Raw genomic sequence first — 16,614 nt, 5'->3', positions numbered from 1 at the left:
CGTAGCAGAGCTGTGGTGATGCTTTGGCATTTCTTGGTTTGAACTTTAACACTTTGATCAGGAATAGCTATAACTTGCAGGAGTCTTGCAGGAAACCTACCGCCTACTCTCTGATAGCGGAGCCTTGCGGCCGCCACACGTCCCACAATGAGCGCGGGGGGTCTCCCAACGACTCACTCAATACTTCCCCCTTCACAGCCAGTAACCCCGCGCCCAGATCCCGTAGTGTAACCTAATTGTTAACGCTAGTCCAACTCATATTTTGCGAAGTTCAGTATACATCCTACTTTTCGTGCCTTTGTCATATAAATTTATGTCACGCAGTGTGGCAAACAATCTCACTCGTCTCGGTCAGTCTTTCTGGGATGCCTTGGTTAAAGCTATTTTCTAGCATGTAGTTTATTTTAAAGTTATTGTCTATAAGGTCATTTTCATAAGAGTAGAGCAAAATGATCTTTGAGATAATGAGCGTCATAGCAGATGGATCAAGCATAATGATCTGAAAATAATCTCCAGCAATGGCGACACTCCTGGGCATTTAGTCTCTGCTCTCTAATGGGAACAGTAGTCACTAGTATAAGGTCACGCAGACACCAAGAATGTGTGCCCCAAATATCAGATCACCGGAGGAAATAGCATCTCTTCAGATCCAAATGGTGATATAAGTTTGTAAAAGATTTTTTATTTCATAGGCTTACTTCCTATCTTACCTTGGAAGATTTTTATCAGACGTTGAACAAAGGGTGAACGATGTTCTGTTCTTCTCTAAGTGTGGACTCGACATTGTGAATGAATCAGATTGAAATCAAAAATGACCGGTGCTGATTCGACCATCACACACACACACACACACTACCGCTCTACAGCCGCATGAAGACCCACGGCTAGGCGCATGCGCATTTCGCCTGTGCTCTGACGGGCTATGGAGCGGGGGGGGCAGTCGGGTTCCCCATCCATCGTTTCAAGAGAGAGAAAAAAAAGGTCTCAGCGCAACAAAAGACAAGAAGTCGGAAATGGATTTGACAGATCTGGACTTGACCAATCTCAGCGGGACCTTGGTATAAAGGCGAGATACTGTATCGATTCGGATGGTTGTGGGAAGGCGCCGGGCTGAACTTTCTGACGTGACTTCGCCGAGCAAAGCCTCGAGCAGCCCGTTCGCGAGGCAGCCGAGCGCGCGCTCCTTTCTGTGTACTCGGTGGATTGTGGCAAATTCCTTTGTAATGTTAAAATGAAGTCGGAAGAGGGAAAAGGCTGATTAAAACTAAGCGATGAGACCATTGCTTCGAGAAAAACAAACAAACAAAAAAAACCCCTCTCCCTTAGATTTAGAAAAGAACGGTGACTCAAATCGTAGATGTTTTATTTCAGACATGGCACTGTAAGATTTTTATTTTATTTTTTTTTGTAGTTAGACTACTTTTGCGCTGATGGGAGGACTCTGAGGTAAATAATGTGCGAAAGGTGCAGCCTTACAGGAAACTAGTTCTACCTCGTTTCGTAACTCAGAACGCGATAATGCGAAGAAATGGTTGACCACACTGAGGTGACCGTGCATGTTTTAACATGTGCAGGTTTTTAAAAGGAATCGCAGAGGGACAGACCGGACAGCAGGGCATCCTCTGTCGTCTTGCTTTCCCACAAGCCGCTTTTGGCGGACCCGGTAGCCTGGGACTACCTGTAGTCCGACCATGGATTGCAGCCCGGCAGCCATCGACAGCACCATGGTACAGAGAGGAAATTCGCTGCTTGTTGAGGCTCGGTTGCAGGGCGGAGCGCCCTGGGGTTTCACGCTCAAAGGTGGCCTGGAGCACGGAGAGCCGTTAATCATCTCAAAGGTAGGGTAACGGTCTGTCCGGTATCGGCTTACCGCTCAGTCTTTCAAAAGAAGACGGGCTTTTTGTGTGTGTGTGTCCGCTCGCCCGGTCACCATGGTTACCTGAGTACAACGGCGCCTGTCTTGAATGATGTCAATATGCGTCAGTCGACGGGTCGTCTTTATGAAGCTTTGAAAGAAGAGGAGTGGGGTGGTGTGTATTATGTCACAGTGTAGGTGCCGAAAGGAACCAGGGTTATGACTGAAGGCAGGCCAAGGGGAGGTATCTCAAGTCTTTGTGCATGATTTAACTTATAGCCTATACCATTTTTTTTTCATATGCGTCGGGTCCAGCGTGTTTAATAAACACTTCACCCAGAAGCAGGACCCTTTCATTTTTGCTTATGGTTCTTGGTCTAGAAAAGTAGAATTTAGAGCTCCAGTTGATCTTTGTTGGGGCTTGGGACATCTAGAATTAGTCTGTAGACGTTTTAACAAGTGTTGGAGAACTCTGTGGGCGGTGGAGTGTGGTGGACACATTTTCCCTCTTAAAGCCCTTTCCTGGCTCCACTGAGTGCTGCTTCGTGTGTGTGCGCGCGTGTGTGTTTGTGTGTGTGTGTGCGTGTGTGTGTGTGTGTGTGTGCGTGTGCGTGTGTGTGTGTGTGCTAATCTCTACTCGCGTGATCCCTTTTTAGCTAGGACACACTGTATGCATACATGATTCATTTCAATTGTTCCAGAATTTGGGACTGAATCACAAAGTGCAGCAATGATGGTAACATCACTGAAAGGAGGAGGTGAGCAGAAGAAGGGAGAGTTGATGAAAGAATAGAGTCAGAGAAAGACAGAATAGGGAGAGAGGAAAAAAGAAGAGAGGAAAGGCCTAAACCCAAGCTTGATTCATATGCTTTCATGCATACACAGTCTCTCTCTCTCTCTCTCTCTCTCTCTCTCTCTCTCTCTCTGTCTCTCTCTCTCTCTCTCTCTCTCTCTCTCTCTCTCTCTCTCTTTCTGTCTGTCTCTGTCTCTCTCGCTCTCATTTTTTCCCTTTCAATAATGGCTTGTTATCACCACGTCTTATATAATTGTCTTCTATATACAGTCACTAGACCATTGTTTGGACAGTATGCGTTTCTCCTACTGTGGTATCATGAAGTTTATGTTTCATTTTCAGCTATATCCAGCTGTTATACTGCTTCATGACAGATCCAGCTAAAAAGCCTGTCTGTTTTACAACACTTGTTTAGTCACAAGGACATACTTAAATTGTTTTTTCTGATTAGACAAATCTCTTTCAACAAGTACTTGTTATATAATGACCAATGTTCCCAAAACAGTCTAATTTTGCTCCAGGCCCTTAAGATGATGTTCTGTCACAAGGTGTTAAAAAAGTGTAGTGGTTTATTCCTGTGACCATAGACCAGCAGTTTTTCTGCTGTGTCTGGTATTTTGTGGCAAGTGGCCTGTTGATTATAACAGTAAAAATATTTTAGAACAGTGCACAAGTTATTGCTTGCTTTCTAGTTGAGGAAGACTTATAGAAATAGCTGTAATTAGTCTTGGAACCTGAGCCAGCAGGAATCAATATTAATAGTGCTAGAGTGTCAACCTCTAAGTGCTCGGGATTAGCGGGAGGGAAAGAGGCAGCTACCTTCCCTGAATTTCTCACCTTTTTCTTGACTATTATTAGCACACTGCTTAATCATTCCTGCATGTTTTTGGTACATCAGCAGACTGTTTACAAGTTCCCACTGCAGACATGAAGAGGGAGTCACAGACAGGCATGAAGAGAGAGTCTCAGACAGGCATGAAGAGAGAGTCTCAGACAGGCATGAAGAGAGAGTCTCAGACAGGAATAAAGAGGGAGTCTCAGACAGGCAAGAGAGTCTCAGACAGGCATAAAGAGGGAGTCTCAGACAGGCATGAAGAGGGAGTCTCAGACAGGCATGAAGAGGGAGTCTCAGACAGGCATGAAGAGGGAGTCTCAGACAGGCATGAAGAGGGAGTCATAGACAGGCATGAAGAGGGAGTCATAGACAGGCATGAAGATGGAGTCATAGACAGGCATGAAGAGAGAGTCCCAGACAGGAATAAAGAGGGAGTCTCAGACAGGCAAGAGAGTCCCAGACAGGCATGAAGAGGGAGTCATAGACAGGCATCTAGAGAGTCTCAGACAGGCATGAAGACATTGTTTCATGATTTGTTGTGTTTTAGGATTTGTGTTTGGGGATCCTCAGCCCATAACCTACCTGAATCTGACAGACTAAAAAGCAAATATTTGCCCAACATCTCATATTTCCATTACCTTGTTCTGAAGTTTGCGCAAGGATCTTGTGAACAAACTTGTGTGGAAAATTTGCTCGATGGGCATTAAATCTCAAAGAAAACACTGGTCTGAAGGAGGTACAATAAGCAGACGTAGGCCCTCAAACCTTATTTGGAGATGTGCATTTCTTATGACTGCTCCTTGGCCAGCTGAGCTCACAGGATCTGGAGGCCAGAGCATGGAGCCCTCCGAGAGTCTGTGGATTTGCAGATTCTCTGGCGACAAGGAGGTGGTGGCGGGTGGGGTGGAGATGAGCGGGTCTGGATCCCCCAACAGTTCTGGAAGCCCTTTGTCCATCTCTCGTGTTTGTTTACAGACTCAGCAGTGATCGGCACCATGAGCTGCAGTTGCTCATGACGATTCTTCTCCAAGTAGGATGTTATGTAAGAAGAGAACCAAGAGCACAAAAAAGGTGGTTTTAGAATGTTAAGATGGACTGCACATCCCAGGCAACTTTGTTAGAGTTCATATGTGTGCGGCGGACGTCCCTGTAGTCTCACAAGTTCACGTCATTTCAGCCTCCTGCTGTCAGTCAAATGCAGATGAATATGCGTATGCTGTCCAGTACACTGATAGCAGTGATTGTGTAACTGTACGAAAGTGAAGTGCAGGAGCCCAGCAACACACACGAAGACTGTAGCATGTAGAAGCTATAACCTGGGACCAGTGGCTAATAGGAGTTGCCTGCCTTTGCTGAGTGAGTTTTTGCGGGGTCACGGAGTTCATCGTGGCAGCGACCGTAGCGCAGCATCAGCACGGCTTAGCAGCCGGTACTCGGGGAGGTTTGAATGCGCAGGGCCACTTTGATGTGGCTCTCTTTGGAGGGCGGAGCGTTTGTGCTGCGTGTAGTGCTGAATGGTGAACAAAAGTGAAACAATAGCGGAGGAACCCACCCCCACCACCCCACAAACCCGCCGTACACAACCGCCTGCAGGCCGGCATCACCATGGCAACGGAAGGACCCTGGGATGCGGCTTGGTCCGGGGTGTGCTGGGGGCGGTGGTAACAAGTGACAGATGAAATAAGAATCGACAGCTTTGAGGGGGTAACTTCGAGAGGGGTGGACCTACGTGGCGAGATAGACTTGAGGCAAAGAGAGAGAATAGGAGAGGTGGCAGAAAGAAGGAGCGAGGATGAGCAAGGAGAGAGAAAAAGGGCACGTGGCCAGGGAGATTAAGAGGAAAGGAGCAAGCAGATATATCTGGTCACAGTGTAACGGAATACAGCCATGCCAAAAAAAAAAGCTTCTTGGAAATGAACAATGAAGGGAGGGAGAGGGAGGGAGGGAGCGAGGTGGGAATGTGGAAGAGAGGGATGTTAAGGAGGTGAGAAGTTCCCTCTGCGGTGGCGTAAATGTCACTAAGCGGATTCTTTCAGTACCTCGCACTCTAATCTGCTCTTGAGTGCGCGCGTTGTGCGCGCGTTGTGCGCGCGCGTTTAGATGTGTCACTGCACAAAAGCGGTCTCCCCCATGACTTAATCACACAGAGAGTGGACAGTGAAAGAAACGAAGAGAAAGAGGGGGAGAGATGTTTGTGAAGATGTCGCTTTGTTTTAGTTTTTGTTTAGCACAAAGAAAAGGGTCTTATTAGGCAGGCAAGCCAGCTACAGGTTAGAGACGGGGGAGGGAGGGAGAGCGAGAGAGAGAGAGAGAGAGAGAGAGAGAGAGTGTATAATGTGGTCAAGCTGAGTAGTGCCGCCTACGAGGGGCAAAAGTTCAAAACATGAACAGCATAAAACATCTTACACCCGTACAAACACACATACACATGCATGCACACGCATATAGACACACTGGCTCTCACACACACGAGCACACTTTTCATATTTCCTAGTTCACTTAAGGTAGCTTTATTTGGTATTCCCATATTTAGTTACAATATTGCAAAAATGTTGAAAGATATTTCTAATCGCCCCTCGCACCCCACTACACACACACACACACACACACACACACACACACACACTGTCCTTGCCCCCCCTCACCTTCTCATCAAGAACTGGGGAGTGTCGACAGGAATGCGGCCCAGTGTTCTGGCACAGGTCCAGCATAGAGACACAGAGAGAGAGGATAAGAGAGAGTCAAGGGAACTGGAAAGAGAGAAAGACGGAGAGAGAGAGACAGGCGAACAGAGAGAGGGGAATGTTCTACACTGGAATCTGCAACAGGTTTTGCTTTTAAACAAAATACGTGAGGGGGATCATAGAGACACATGCGCATGGCTGCACACATGTACACACACACACACACACACACACACAAACGTCACACTGCTTGGATAATCGATGCACCCTCTCCTCTTAACACGTCTGGGCTCATTCCCAAGTGCATCGTGCCAAAAGCTTCACATTAGCTTGCACAGACCGGTGCCCTCTGACCTCAGAGCCGAGCGTGATGGGAAGGCTACGGGAATTAGCCACCTCGTCCGGCCTGGCTCTCAAAGCTTTGTTTGGGCTGGCTTGGCTCCACTCTCTTAAGCAAACCCGTCCGGAGGCCATTCTCCCGACTCCGGCTCCGCAGGAACAGGCCGTGCTTGTGCTTCGGCTTATCCAGCGGCCAGGGGAGACATCCGAAAGGGCGGAAAGGAACAGAGGGAGGGATGTCACAGGCAGAGTGGGAAGAGAGAGGCAAGTCTCAGATCCAGGTGACCTCAGACATGTTTGGTGTAATCTGGGGCACTTTTAAATGTCACTCTGCTGACTAGTGTGCAGTAAACATTTTCCCAATTGCATAACAGCTGAAAACACATCCCTAACAGGCTGGGACAGGAGGGTTGCCATCATTTGCCATCATTTTCATCTGCTTCCTGTAGCTTGGATTGTTTTTGTTTGTTTGTTTGTTTGTTTTTGCATAAATTACTCTTTGAACTGCCTCCAGCACAAACCCAGCAATCCAACATCTGCACTTCCACTTAATGGGAGAGTTTTTCAGAGGGGGTGTGGTTATACGAAGGGCAAAGCAACTATAGGTATGGGGATAGTATATGAGGGGTGGAGTTATGCTATAAAAAAAAAAAAGTTGGGCTACCAAGAAGATAACTGGTCCATAGTACAAGTACGTGCAATTCCCAACTAAGTCCCCAGAACATCATTTTTACAGAGATACAGAGTTGTGCGATAAATTATGCGGTGTACAGAGAAAAGGCCTTCATTGTTTATACAATGCAGAGTACCTCACTCTGTAACAGCACTTTTAGGGGCTGCTCTGAAACCTCAGATAAAGGCTGCAGCCTGCTTTTTATCTGCGTTTATCGCCACTCAAGTGGTCTTCTTAATGCAGGTCCCAAAAGCTTTTACCTTAAGGGCAATATAAATGTCGCATACTTTGTTTCCCAGTGGGACCGTTTTAACCGTTACGCTGCCTGAGTGCTTCCTGTCACTAGACCTTTTAGATAAGCCAGTGCCAGTGTGGGGCTGAATGGAAGTGCCATTTTATACTGATCTAGGAACAGTTTTTTTCTTTTTCTCTGTAAAGGATAAGATTAGCAAAGAGGGTGCCTGAACTGAAGTACAGTGAAGTATGCGACACGCCCATTAGATTGGACACATGCCGTGTGTTGTGAATGGAACAACATCTTAATATCAAGTCCATAAAATCATATTCTAAAGACTATCAAGGGCAGCATACATATACACACACAGTCTCAAACATACACACACACTACACACACAAATGTTTCCCAACAGTGTCTGGAAATTACCAGGCTTCTTGCACTGCTGCAGAGGACAATGTGCAGATTTTGTTGGCAAAATTAATAACATGTTTTTATTTGTTGCAGTGTTTTATTATTATCTTAAACTAATTTATTTTAAACTGGACATATCCAGGGTATGTGTTTTAAAATATAATTTTTAAAATATATGGTATACATACCAGGTAGATATTAATGGCATTTGATTTGGGGATATATATCTAAGGACATTATAATACTTATTTTAAACCATAAATTTTAAAGGTAGAAATGTCTCGTTTCCTGTAGTCAGATTTGAATGTCTCGTTTACAGTAGTCATATGTAAATGTCTCGTTTCCTGTAGTCGGATTTAAATGTCTCGTTTCCTGTAGTCAGATTTGAATGTCTCGTTTACAGTAGTCATATGTAAATGTCTCGTTTCCTGTAGTCGGATTTAAATGTCTCGTTTCCAGTAGTCAGATGTAAATGTCTCGTTTCCAGTAGTCAGTTGTAGGCCTTAGAGACTGATGTTGCCCAAAGGCAGATTGTTCCAGACACAGCCATTGTGATGAATGACCTTTATATATCACACTGTCACAAGATTATTTGTGCATGTGTGTGTCTGTGTGTGTCTGCATATTTGTAACTCTAAAAAAAGCATTCCTTGAATTTTTGTGTGCATTTATTTATTTTTTTGTTAAAAGACCCCCATCGGTCCCTATGTACGAAAGATTTACACTGTGTGTGTGTGTGTGTGTGTGTGTGTACAGGTAGAGGAGGACGGCAAAGCCAGATTGCTCCAATACCCTCTCCTGGTGGGGGATGAAGTGGTGGTTATTAATGGTGTGGAGCTGAGTGGATTCAGACAGGAAGCCATTTCTCTTGTCAAAGGATCTTACAAAACACTACACCTCACTGTGCGCAGGTAAGAAAGCACACACACACACACACAGACACACACATGTACATGCACACACACACACACACACACACACACACACACACACAAGCCCTTAAATAACCATCAGTTTTAATAGATTGTTCAAACAGTGGTCAAGCTTTGCTGACTCACAGAGTTTACACGTGACTACAATAAAAAGTCTGGCTTCAGTCAAGTCATCAGTGGATCGATTTCATCCTGACAAAACTACTCTGGCCTTTGCCTTAGGGACCGATATTTAATATGACCTGGCAGTAGCACAATGTCGCCTGTAGGGGGAGCACTGTGCAGCGTTAATTCTCTGAAAACATACCAAAACACAAAGAATGTGTTGTGAGAGTGAGCGTGAGAGAGCGAGGCAGGAGGAGTATGAAGGTGTGTGTGTGTGTGTGTGGGGGGGGGGGGGTGTATTAACTAAATAATACTGCTCTAAACTGGCAAAATAACTGAATTACAATGTGGCAGGAACTTGAGGACATTTTAAATGCTCAAGAAGGGGATACCATATGTCATGAAATTTACAGGTGGAGCATCATAGTGTGGCTTTGGTTTCCACCTGAGTAAACTGAGTCATTTACGTGTTGTTAGTGCTCTTAGAAAACCTCAGTGACTCACACACACACACACCTATGACCATACGTAAAACACACACACCATCCCTTACACGTCTACCTTACTTATACTTGTCGCTACGTACTTGCAAATGGTGGAATGTGCTCTTCATGATGGTGTATGCGATGGTTTTGTGATGCATTTTGATTCGTGTGGGCCATTACCAGTTCTTCCTGGGGGGGCCTGTGATATCCATCAAGCTATTCTGATTGGTTGAAGGAGCTGGGACAACCTTTAAAGCATTCTGACTGGTGGAAGGGGCCGTGACGGTTTAATTAGCGAGGTGAAACTGACTTTCTGGAATTTTTGAGTTTAGACAGCATCATTCACACGCTCTCATACACACATTCCTCACACGGTGACAATCTCATATACATACATCGACCCCTCTCTCTCTATCGCTTTCTCTTTCTCACATACACACACTGAGAGACATGACCTTTCTTAGGCTTAGTCACAGTTATAATGGCAGCCATTGTCTACCACATGTTGTGTATGTGGGGTGGGTGGGGGAAGCAGGTCCACAAGCACTAAACACCCAGGAGGAGCGAGAGAGTTGCGAAGGAAAGGAGAGAGAGGTAGAAAGAGAGATGAAGGAGGAAGGAGTGAGAGATTTGATATTTGATAATGCCGAATGTCAGATTGAGCTTGGCAGACATTTGTGAAATAATGAGATAGGAAGGCAGACAGACAGACGAGCAGGCAGACAGACGAAAAGTCAGAGATAATATGTCTATGGTTGTGCTTTAAGAGGAGGCGGGATTAAGATGGGTGCTCATTTGCATATGGGTCCAGAGGTCAGGCCCCGAGGGGAAGGCGGACAAGACAGCTTGGAAGAAAACTCAGCCCGACTCGCACACACACACACACATGCGTGCGCACACTCATACACAAATCTGAGGCGCAGGTTTGTCACTGTAGGTGTTGTGTGTGTTAACTCTGTTAAGCCATATGCAAGCACGTACACACTCTGGTTCTTTGGATTCTTTGGAAGGGTCTAGCAGTTGGTGAGACACACACACACACACACACACACACACAGAGGCTAGCTTCAGCAAACATCCAGCGGAGCCCAGCAACAGTCTCCACGCGGCCAGTGACATCATCCCCAGACTGTTCGGAAGAGGTACACAAGAGCGGACTTGGGACTCTGCGTTCTGGGAAGGAGGAGGTAGAGGAGGACGATGAGGAGGAGGACGAGGAGGCCCGGGAACTTGTGTGCGCGGAGAAGGTGATGTGAACCCACAGCAGATCCTGGCGAACCGGAGCTTCATCACACCCATCTGGGGGCCTTTCCCGACACTCTCTAAATGTGGATGACTGTGGTTGGGGACTTTTCCTGAGAAGAACCTCTAACTGTGGACGCCTGTGTCCAGGGACTAGTTATGCACTGTGCTCTTGTCAGCAATGTAGTTTCACTGTTGCTCCACTACTGTGCACAACAGTGCTCTGAAGTGCATTGTGGACGTTTCGAAGTAGCGCCGTTTATGCTTCCTGAACTAGCGCACTAGTCACTTTTCTGACTAGTTCCCTTTGAACTTTGGTGCACATGTTTATGCGGGGCCTTGGTTCTTTCGTTGGCTTGCAATCCAAACTTCCTCTCCCATGATGGGGCTCTGGGGGATGCCGAGAAGCCTGACACAGGGATCAGACCTGCGTCTGATGTGACTGCTCTCGGGTCTAATACAGGGCTATGGAGAACTCAGACTCTAGTGCTAAGTCACCAAGGTATGTAGCCTCACCTGTTCCTTATGCCACATGCTCACACACACACACACACACACACACACACACGCACACACACACGCGCGCAGTAGGCCCTCCACATTCACAGAGCACAGGACCTCTGCAAAAGGGAAAAAACTGTAAATATCTCTAAGAATGCCCAATCCTCAACTCTTATCCTGTTGAATTCAACACAAAGAGTGTGTGTCCCCACACAGAGTGCGTAGTCCACAGTTCTTTAGCACGCTGAAATGTTTTGCAAGCTTTTTATAATAACTTTGTGATCATATTCATGGTAGTAAATTATACCATGGAATAATAATGCATATATTTTATGCATTTACGACTTACTAAACATTTTTTAGTTTTCATTTTCTAGCAAAATTCCCATTTAATTACTGATGGGAAACAGTAGCCGTACCCAGTCTAATCGACCTGTATACAACAGCCTGCGTTCATTATGCAAGCAATCGGGAGCAGAAAGATTTTTGACAAAGTGTGTCTTTCAGCTGCAGAGTTTCAGTTCTGTAGTCCTACTTTAGGGACAGACCCTGTCTCCTGACCCCTGCAGAGACAGGCAGAGACAGCCGACCTGCCCATGCGCACACGCTGCACACATTCCTTCAAAGCGGAGAGAGGGAGAGCGAGAACGAGAGAATGAACGAGAGAGAGAAAGCGGGTGAGAATGAAAGGCACATTATATCCCCAGTGTGATACTCAGGAATGCCGTAAATATTTAACGAGGTCTTGTTAGGCGACGCTTTCTTGCCAAGTGCCTCACCCAGCACCTGTCTCACTCCGTTTCTTCTTTTTCCTCTGTGTCTCATGCTTTTCTGCTTTCTCCCGCATCTTTTAAATCAACACAACTTGGCAAAGAGTTTGGCAAAAACCCCTGATTGAAATCAAGGACTCGAATTGTGTGTCCACAGTTGAGTTTTGTGTGTGTGTGTGTGTGTGTGTGTGTGTGTGTGTGTGTGTGTGTGTATGTGTGTTCAGTTTCTCAGTGCTGTTAATATGTAACTTGTGTTCACGATGCAGCAGCAGCACACCACCTGTCCAGGACACAGGCGTGTGGTGTTAGGTGGTAAACATCAGCTGAGTGTGTGTGTGTGTGTGTGTGTGTGTGTGTGTGTGTGTGTGTGTGTGTGTGTGTGTCTTTGTGCCAGTGTGGTTAAGGCAGTGTATCTAGCCTTAGATGAGTGTGTGTGTGTGTGTGTGTGTGTGTGTCTTTGTGCCAGTGTGGTTAAGGCAGTGTGTCTAGCCTTAGATGAGTATGTGTGTGTGTGTGTGTGTGTGTGTGTGTGTGTGTCTTTGTGCCAGTGTGGTTAAGGCAGTGTACCTTGCATTATGAAGTTAGTATGCAGTGAACACTGGCCATAAATGTTTCCCATCACTGTGAGTTGCTATGGGAGAGATACGTGTGTGTCTGTGCGTGTCTTTCTTCACCATGTTGCCGTACTCTGGTGAAATGCTGTGGCAGAGATGTGATCTCATGTTGCTTGTCACAGGATGGGAGGGTGGCACTGCTTTGTATGCTAACGACCTGCATATGTTAAACCAAATGCCTGTTTCACTGACGCCATGCTAGCTAACAGACAGCGCATAAAGACAGGATGCTGAATTCATTGTGTGTGTGTGTGTGTGTGTGTGTGTGTGTGTGTGTGTGTGTGTGTGCGCGTGAATGTGTGAGAGAGAGTGTTACTATGATGGTGGTCAGAGCACACAAAGGTGTAGGGTTCGGAACAGGTGTAGAATAGAGCAGGTGCTCCTTGGTTTCAGGTCACGTGCATACACACACACACACACACACACACACACACACACACACACACACATATATATATATATATATATATATATATATATATATATATATATATATATATATATATATATATATAAAATGCAGATATATATATATATATATATAAAATGTCACACTCATCTGTGAGTGTGTGTGTGTGTGTGTATTCTTTTTCACATCTACTGTGTAAATGTGGACTGTAAGAACTCTCCCGTCCTATTGTATTCGCAGAAAGGCTCTTTCTCTGTCTGGCTGTGTCTGTCTCTCTCTGTCTGTCTGTCTCTCTCTCTCTCTCTCTCTCTCACCATGTGAGAGCTGGTTAACTACAAGTTGATGTACTTCCCTAGAAGCACAGATGTTCTAACAGCTTGTAAAACCATGTTACGAATGAGGTGCTCAGGCCTGTGATCGAGAGCACATCTGTTATGTGCAACACTGTCATCTCTCTTGAGAATGAGACAGCATTCTAAAGGGGGAAAAGGTCAGAGGACAGACAGGGAGAAAGAGAGACAGGCAGAGAAAGAGAGACAGAGAGAGAAAGAGAGAAAATTAGGGAGAAAGAGACAGGCAGAGAAAGAGAGACAGGCAGAGAAAGAGAGACACAGAGAGAGAAAGAGAGACCATCAGGGAGAAAGAGACAGGCAGAGAAAGAGAGACACAGAGAGAGAAAGAGAGACCATCGGGGAGAAAGAGACAGGCAGAGAAAGAGAGACAGGCAGAGAAAGAGATACAGAGAGAGAAAGAGAGACCATCAGGGAGAAAGAGACAGGCAGAGAAAGAGAGACAGAGAGAGAAAGAGAGATCATCAGGGAGAAAGAGAGAGAGAAAGAGAGACAGGCAGAGAAAGAGAGACGCAGAGAGAAAGAGAGACCATCAGGGAGAAAGAGACAGGCAGAGAAAGAGAGACAGGCAAAGAAAGAGAGACAGAGAGAGAAAGAGAGACCAACAGGGAGAAAGAGAGAGAGGAGGGACAGCGATTCAGAGAGCAGGAGTAACAGAGAATGAAAGATGCAATGAGAGAGATGTAGATAGAGGGGGAGAAAGAGGAAGAGAGAAACAAAAAGAGAGAGAGAAAGAGGGAGGGGGGGGCCTAAGGACCCGAAGAACCTGCTCTGTGACATCACAGCTTCCATTCATGCCTGTGGGCCTGCTGATTGGCTGAGGGGAGGGCAGTAATTTGAACTCCTTACTCATGCCCCTGCAGTGTGGGGAGAGAGAAAGCGAGAAAGAAACACAAACAAGAACAGGACGAGAGAGAGAGAGAGAGGGAGGGATGAGGATGCCGATCACTGTTTTTCAGACTTTGGCTGGCTGTCAGTCAGAATTTTACGAACGTGAAGAGTAGCTTGCTGTTGGGCACCGTCCAGAAAGAAGGTGTGTTTTGCATATACAGCAGAGAGAGAGCCGAGGCTTGCAGCCTGTCTGACGGATCGGCGGGATCTGTGGGCTCGGTGTCAGGCAGGCAGGTGTGCCACCGGGGCCTCCAGGGAGCACTGTGCAGATGCTTCACTGCTCTTCCATGCTGTGGGACTCAGGTCTCTGAAAAACACAATAACAGCTCCGATACCCGATCCGTCACAGTTCCGGCTACCGGGGTAAGCTTGCTCACCTGCTGCAGATGAAACTACATGCACCCGCACAAACACATATAAACACACACGCACACACACACACACACACACACACACACACACACACACACACACACATATATGCTCACACACAGAAACATACACAAAGAGGTTCCTTTTAACCCACACTGATCCATGTTCTGGTGTTGATATGGGACGCTGAATGTTACTGAAAAAACACGTTAATGACACGTTAATAAACATTAACATGTGACATGTACCGTGGCAGCAAAACATACCTGTGACTGCACAGTGTGTGCACTGATTGCTTCATAATTATTAGTTGTGGCTGTAGGAAATCGGTGAGCTATAGCCTAATAAATATTAGTTTGACTGTAGGCTATTTGTCATATTCTTCACATTTATTTGAAATGTGGATCATTGTAAACATGCAGTTGGGCGACATCGTTGGATAGGAGTGCAATGTGTATTAGAGGCGGCAGGGCTGTTAACGTGGCTGTTCGGAGGTGAGCCTGTGGTGGGGGAGAGACGGCATGGAGGAAGCTGATGGCCTGCTTCAGGTTACGGCCATGTGAGCTCGGCCGCCGGTGCTGGGCTGAACGTGCTCGCATCCCCCAGGAGACACCGTCCCCATGGCGATGTGACCGGCACTGCCGAGATGAGCTCACTCGTGCGATTTGCATAAAGCATGATGTGTCAGTGTGTCCCAGGAAGCCATCTTTGAATGCATCCCATGTATTATGTATCGGTTGTTTTGCAGCGTGTGTGTGTGTGTGTGTGTGTGTGTGTGTGTGTGCCTTTACAAAAGAGAGCTTTTCATTTCTAGATGCTCTTTGTATTGTACTGTGTTTGCATTCATAGATGTAAAACATAGGATCCTTTTGGCAGTCACTTTACATATTATCTACAACTACAAACTTCTCTGTCTCTCTCCTCCCCCCATGTCTCTCAATGCACGTCAATTTTGCCCAAGCACTGATAACATAAACAGTGAAATATATCTACAGTTTAAATATAGCTTAACATTTCAATAATTGTATTAATATCTCCATTAATGCAATCAATAATAATCATAGTAATTGTAAACATCACTAACATTATTAATGGAAACTAAGAGCCTATTAAGGATTTAACAAGGCGTTGAAACAAGATAATAAGTTTTGGCAAAGAGGGTGTGTGTAAGGAGGGGGCTATAATTATGTGGGTAAAGAACAATAGAACTAGGAATGAGGTGTCCCGGCCTGTCTCCAGTGACATGTTTCTACGTCTTTTGCAGAATTCTGCCTATGCTCTGAAATGTGGCATTGGATCTTGTATATTTAATGCAAAAATTTCCTTTATGTCTTTAAAATGTTTTGCAGTAAAAAAAAAAAAAAAAAAAAAAAAAAAAAAATTATCTCTTGTCTCAACCCCATCCGGCCAAATCCTCTTTCTTCTTTGGGCAGCCAGGTCTATGTCTGCCCTTTTCTCGAGCTAGACTGTGCTCACCGAGCCGCTACTTTGGCAGGATCTGCTCTGTGTCTGACAGTAACGAGATCCTCTGCCAATTCATACTCTCTGATTAGGGCTCAGTAACACTCTGATTTATTTTGAGATTTAGTTTCATAGCCCCAGTGTTTCAAATTGTTGTTTTGTGCATTGCTTTATAATCAGATTTATTTTAACCTAATGCAGTGAGGCTGATCTGTGTTAGTAGTTGTTAGTAAGCCTCAAAATCAGTTGACTCAAAAGACTCTTTTCACGATTCATTTCTTTGGGTCTCTACTCTTTCTTCTCTCGCTATATATATTTCTCTTTCTCTCTCTCCCTATATCTATCTATTTGTCTCTCTGTCGGGGGGATTAGGAGCCAGCTGCTCCCTCTTCCCAGGGTTTGGGGGTATTGGTTCATGTTTTTGCATGTAAAGAGGCACAGGAAGTGCCCTGCCGCCATAACTGTGTGTCAGGGTGTATGTGTTCCAGATCACCACCTCGACCTTGGCAGAGAGAAAGAGAGGAAGTGAGCTAGAGTGGGGAGAGGTGAAGAAGCACGAAAACCGATTCGAACTGCATAATATCAGAATGCTGTTTGTGGATGTGTGTTCGTGAGCACGTGTGAGAATGTTTCAGACTCTTGCTTTGAAGCAAT

The 16,614-nt window shown here is 45.7% G+C and overlaps 1 protein-coding gene across 5 annotated transcripts in view; it reads left to right on the top strand.

Annotated features, from left to right (window-relative positions):
* Positions 1 to 967: 967 nt before the first annotated feature.
* shroom3 (shroom family member 3) overlaps positions 968 to 16,614 on the top strand; it is a 44,136-nt gene continuing 28,489 nt past the window's right edge. The window contains exons 1-3 of one of the 5 annotated variants that reach the window (XM_027017730.3): positions 979 to 1,446; positions 1,575 to 1,838; positions 8,585 to 8,739. In XM_027017730.3, coding sequence (XP_026873531.2) covers positions 1,692 to 1,838; positions 8,585 to 8,739 — 302 coding nt within the window. In that variant the 5' untranslated portion in view covers positions 979 to 1,446; positions 1,575 to 1,691. Of the gene's footprint in view, positions 1,839 to 8,584; positions 8,740 to 14,239; positions 14,491 to 16,614 lie in introns of those variants that run through there. The other 4 variants (XR_014119066.1, XR_014119067.1, XM_081704333.1 and 1 more) reach the window with 4 other exon arrangements.

This window comes from Electrophorus electricus, chromosome 21, assembly GCF_041902795.1.
Source record: "Electrophorus electricus isolate QZ-2024a chromosome 21, ASM4190279v1, whole genome shotgun sequence".
Taxonomy (NCBI): Eukaryota; Metazoa; Chordata; class Actinopteri; order Gymnotiformes; family Gymnotidae; genus Electrophorus; species Electrophorus electricus.
The sequence above is the reverse complement of the archived record's forward strand: the minus strand, read 5'-3'. Positions and strand labels throughout refer to the sequence as shown.